Source organism: Limulus polyphemus, unplaced genomic scaffold (assembly GCF_000517525.1).
Source record: "Limulus polyphemus unplaced genomic scaffold, Limulus_polyphemus-2.1.2 Scaffold521, whole genome shotgun sequence".
Lineage (NCBI taxonomy): Eukaryota > Metazoa > Arthropoda > Merostomata > Xiphosura > Limulidae > Limulus > Limulus polyphemus.
This window is the reverse complement of record NW_013666131.1, coordinates 129,999-136,067: the sequence shown is the minus strand read 5'-3', so window position 1 is coordinate 136,067 and position 6,069 is coordinate 129,999. Positions and strand designations below refer to the sequence as shown.

The 6,069-nt window shown below is 27.5% G+C and overlaps 1 protein-coding gene across 1 annotated transcript in view; it reads right to left on the bottom strand.

Annotated features, from left to right (window-relative positions):
* LOC106458839 (HBS1-like protein) overlaps window positions 1-6,069 on the bottom strand; it is a 72,562-nt gene that overhangs the window by 18,747 nt on the left and 47,746 nt on the right. The window contains exon 9 of the mRNA XM_013918391.2: window positions 4,356-4,466. Coding sequence (XP_013773845.1) covers window positions 4,356-4,466 — 111 coding nt within the window. The remainder of the gene's footprint in view (window positions 1-4,355; window positions 4,467-6,069) is intronic.

Here is a 6,069-nt window from a genome sequence, read left to right as displayed (position 1 = left end):
TACAAGGTCGGTCGATTTGACCAATCCTGTTTTAAGATTAGGGTAGAGAAAATAACATATAAACTATAAGGATTTAGTGAAAAAAAAAATGTTTGAAATGCATTTAGGAGGTTTTAGGGATTACACAAAGGAAATTTGAGATTTTTGAGATGGCAGAAAGTATTTTTAATTTTAACATAAAAATTACTTTGCACACAAACTATTCAAAACAAATACTCAATATATTCATGGACAAAGAAATATGACTTTTTGTATGTGAAAGACTTGTAATATTAACTAAAAGACTGCCAAATTTTGTGAAGATATACCCAATATATGGAGAGTTATAAGTATTCAATTTATGTCAGCTTTAAATGAGTACAGAAGGTCACATGACTCGGTCCCAGGAACTGAACCTGTGTCGAAAGAGTTAATACCATAGAATTCCACAATAATTTATAAAGCTTAGTAGCTAAGATGTATTTTAGTCTAATAAAATATGAAATTTCGAGCAGACTAAAGACACACCCTACCTCATTGAAATATTGATTCAAAAGAAAGAAATGGCACAAAGTCTGTTAAAATGGCTGAGAAAGCCACTAGGGGGACATTCTGAGCTTCCGATTGGTTATTCATGTCATGTATAGAAGTAAGTGTATATAATGGAGCATTTCCAAAAATGGAAAGAGGTGGGTGGGGTACCACTGTGTTTGATTTATTACATAAGCAATATCTTAGCAACTTGAAGAGATGAGGCTCATATTTTATATTCTAGCTTGTCAATATAGGTAATTCGAGTTTCTAATTCATACAAAATTACAGACTTAGTATTTTGACTTCAAACATCTAATTTGAACCAGTGCTGCATTCAACATACCACACGACACTCAAAATTCGATGTTTATCTGTGTTTTTGTTAATATTTATTTTTAAATTAACAAATTCAGTAATGTATAGTTCTAAAATTTGAATTATAATCTATAGCTTGATATCAAACTTATAGACATAAATTCATGAAATAATAGTTCAATAAAATTTTGAATACGAGTCAACAAACGAAATGACATGGCCTTTCACCTGTGACCTGTCTCGAAAGGGTTAAAGCCAACCTCAGCATTTTTTGGTTATTAACAAGTCCATCAGATAAGGGAAAAGTGTTCAGTTAACTGCCTTAAAAGCTATGAAAAGATGAGAGAGGTTTCTTTGGGGGGTTAGCCAAATTTCTTAGTATCAAAGCAAATTGAGAAGGTCGAAGTTCAAATTTTATATTCCAGTTTGTAAATTATGTAGGGTTTGTGTTTATAATTGATTGGAAATTTTGAAATCCATACTAAAAGAAGTATAAAATCTATAGAAGGAGAATTCAAAGTACAAAGTGCATCACATGACACAGAGAAGAAAAGATTGAGAATTTAAAAAAATATTTCCTATCAAAATTAAAGTTTACTTAATATAAGAATTTGAATTACAAAGTATGCTTAGATACCAATTTTATTAATGTACATTGATAACAGTTGTTTACTTATATTTGGAATATACTTTTGCAAAAGGTTGTAACATGCATATTCTGACCCAGTCATGCATATATGGTTAAGTATAGCATTCAAATATGAAGTTACAAAGTATTTTAATAATAATACCTAACATGCACTATTCACAGAATAACTACTATATATAGTTCAATTAATTAACTCTCTCATCACAGGGTTGGTTGAATTGACTGACCTCATAACAACTTTGTATTTGTTATAGTTTCCATAGTGTAATTTTTAATACAGTATATGCATCTTCACAAAAAAAAATCAATTTTTTAATGAAGTATTTTTACTAACGATTTGTCTAAGAATATATATAGTATTTCTGTATACTAGTTTGACTGTTAAGTGATTTCCACATTAAGATTAAAAAGACTTTTTTTCATCTCAAAAATACCAAATTATATTTGTATAATCTCTAAAACCTCCTAAATAAATTACAAACTTTTTTGGTAAAACTTTATATTTTATCTGTTATTTACTCTACCCTACCTTTATAAATGGTTGGTCAATTTGACTGACCTCATAACCACCAAAAAAAAGAAATCTAAATAAATTTAAATTACCCTTTTGTTCTAGAACGACTTAAAATTGTAATATGAAACTACATTTGTTTATCTTAAATAGCTTTAACTCATAATAGTATACATCTATCAATACTTCAATTTTGTTGCCCTTTGAATCCTATTTAATTACTATTCGTACCATTAGAAGTTGTAAATCATGCAGCAAACATGCAGCTTACATTACACGAGCTAATTGCAAGTTGCTTGCAAACATACCTTGTGAAAAATATGATATTATTTATTTCACCTAATCTAACCTTCACTAACATAGTTTCCTATTTTTACATTTCAGTTACTTTTAAAATAATAAATAAAAAATACACACGAAAAACAAGAAAAAAGTACTTATCTGGGTCATTTTTTTTGCTGTCAACTGTTGACGACACTTAACCCTACTTTTTTATACTAATGGTAGTACTGCATTAAATAACTTTTTACTTAATTAAATAATGCACTAAAGAACACAGAATAATAATGTGCAAAAGGCAGAAAATTCCCATAACTATCAAAATTTTCTGGCTTTCTAACTATGAGACAAGAGCCATTAAGAATTCAGCTAAGCTCGTCAATGTGTTTCTCGTGGGAATAAGGTTGAACTGGAAGAGAAACTGACAATTCTCTGTACAGAAAACAATGTAATGTAATATGTCATTTGATAGATGAAATCCTTGGCCTTCTATTGGTTACAAATACTATAGTATTAAATGACCACAAGAACTATGGGCAATTTCTGAAAAAGAGGATGTAACAGGATCTGCTTGTCTATTTCATGGCTCTATAACCATATAATATTGAAGGCTATGAAATTTATGCTTTGTTAAACTTCTCACACTATGGGAAATTTTAATTTTTTTTTAAATACTGCCTTATAAAAGTAAGTACTTAAAACATATGTATTATTAAAATAAGGATTATTAGCTATGTTTTTATGATATATGTATTGGTACACCATGAAAAGAAAGAAGTTTAATTAAATTTTAAATGTAACCAACTAAAATCTTGTAATATGCACAGATAAAAATGGCTGTGGAGAGAGGATTAATATTTCGTACACTACAACATTTATTATCAATATACTGGTAAGCAACCAAACAGATAGTTTCTTATTGCAACTGACTCAATAAATATTAAAACTTTATTTAATTGTCACTGACACAACAAGAACACCAAATGTAATTATATCATGGTAAAATATAAAATGATAACCAATCAACAAAAACAGATTCAGGAATAATATCATATTTAAGATGAAAGACTGAAAATATTTAACACCAAAGATGATATATATAATATGCTATATCAAACAGCAGCATCTGTAAGCAATAATTAATTTTTGATTTAATGTGAACAAATTGCAAATAACTAATTATGAATGACTATGCTAAAATAAAATTTCTTAGATAATCCAAAATACTTTAGCAACAGTTTCAAAATCAGCTAAATTAAATAGTTCAAAGTGTACAATTTATTTTAGCTTTTGAATTTGCAGTATATAACTCTGTATTGCATTATTATTAAATCTTACTGGAATTATGGATACCCTAAAACGATCTTTCACAATCAAAGCATATAAATATATGTGAATGAATGAATAAAACACACACCAAAGGTCATATATTTATTGTTTTCACATCAATGAAAATCTATTAACTGGAAAAAAAGGATTTTCTTAATTTGACATCAGCAACTTGTATATAAAAATAGTTTAAAATATGGTTCATATCTCTTCTTTATTATTAAAGTACCTATGACTTTTTTAAAACAAAATTAATACACTGGAAGTAATGCACATCTCAAAATATACATAAAAGACTAATTTTTTTAAATTAGGAACTTTTTCTAATATTATATATACTGATCCATACATGTTTATTTATTGTTTCTATATACCTAACTCATAAGTACAGAAATTTAATACTAAAATAAAAACATTAAGATTAACAAATTGAGCTAAATCAATCAACCAGCTCCTTTCTTCATATAAATCTATGCATATCAGGTATAAATGTAGAATAAAATTCTAACAAAAAAAGAAATTTCATTTGTAACTCCTAAAAAAATAGGTATTAATAAAAATGTTGATAAAATTTTCATCATTGATGACAGAAAACTAAAGATATTGATTTTTCTTTGACCAGTAATTCTTGGTATATTTCTTATTTCAAACAGTTACTTTTGATTTTTCCAAATCCACTCAAAATATTAAATCAGATGAATATATGAGTTAAATAAAATTTACGTATAAATTAAAATTGCTTTGGAAAAAAAAAAATACCTTTCCTCTTCTGTTTCATCTAACACCCAAGCATACACGAAGGAGGCTTTACCAAGTTTTTTAGAATCCTGTTCAAATTTGTGCATGGCTTTCTTAGCAACATGGCCTAATCTATCAAATAAAAAAGAACATGTTAATAATATGTAACTAATCCCAAATACTTTGGCAAAAGTTTCAAAATAAGTTAGAACAACTGGTTCAAAGTGTAATTATTTGTTTTTAGCTTTACAATTTACAGTATTTAATGTTTCAACAGCATTATTGTGATATTATGTGCCTTCACAAATAGCAATCTTACTGGAGATAGTCAACAACTATCATCTAGAATTAAATTTTTCCATACACATGAGAATGTCAAAAATCTTCAATAACTTAAATAGTAATACATATCAAAAGAAATGCATTATAGTAACAAATATTGTATAATACATGATTCTTATAAATTCGGTATCGAATGTTAAAGTATTGTTTATGAAATTCCACAAGATGTTTAAATTTCTTTCCATTATTGTCAATACTGTACAAAACTGTTTATAACATGTAGTTGACAAGTAAGACACTGATTATATGGGAACTGGATAACTCCTAACCTTTACCCATAAACAATAAAAAGAAATTCATAACATATACACAGTACACTAGAGTTGTAACTTTATTGAACTGTAATTCTGATTAAATAGGTTTTAATAAGACAATGAAGTATATAATGACAACATTTCTAAAGTACTAATCTGATTATGCTGGAAAATCCAGTTACATAAAACATATTTCCCACACACACACACTCATACTTACATACATTTATATATATATATATTTTTTTTTCTTTTTGTTACAGTGACCCCAAAGCATGTTTACACTTCTCACTGGAATCAGAAAAACTTATTTTGTATATTTCTGAGGTCAAAACATGTTGCCCTTCTCTCTCAGAACATAGATATTTTGTACTAATTTCCAATTATTGTAAACCTATACCAAACTAGTTAAGAATAAAGTTTTAAAAATTTGTTATTCATGCTGTGAGAATGCTTCGTTTGTTTTAGGATAAAACACCAGACAAGTACTAAATCTTATTGTTTGATCTTCACACTTAACCTACTTATTGAACTACTATTTCATGAATTTATGTCAATAACTTTGGTATCAAACTGTAATTATAATTCAAATTTTAGTACTATATATATATTACTCAATTTCTTAATTTAAAAGCAGATATTAAAAAAACACAGATAAACATCGATTTCTGTGTGTCACGTGGTATGATGAATGTAGCACTGACTCATTAGATGTTTGTGAAGTCAATATACCAAGTCTATAGCTTCGAATAAATTAGAAACTTAAATTACCAATAATGACAAGCTGGAATATAAAATAAGAGCCTCTTATATTTTCAATTTACTGATATATTGCTCATGTAATAAATCAAACACAGTGGCACCCACCACCTCTTTCCATTTTTTGGAAATGCTCCCCAATATACACTTACTTCTATATATAATATGAATAACCAATCGGAATGTCCCCCTAGTGGCTTTCTCAGCCATTTCTTTTGAACAAATATTTCAATCAGGTAGGGTGTGTCTTTAGTCTGCTCAAAATTTCATATTTTTTTAGACTAAAATACATCTTAGTTACTACGTTTGATAAACTATAGTGGAATTCTATAGTATTAATATAGTAATTAATGATTTTTTAGTATTCAATTGTATATATA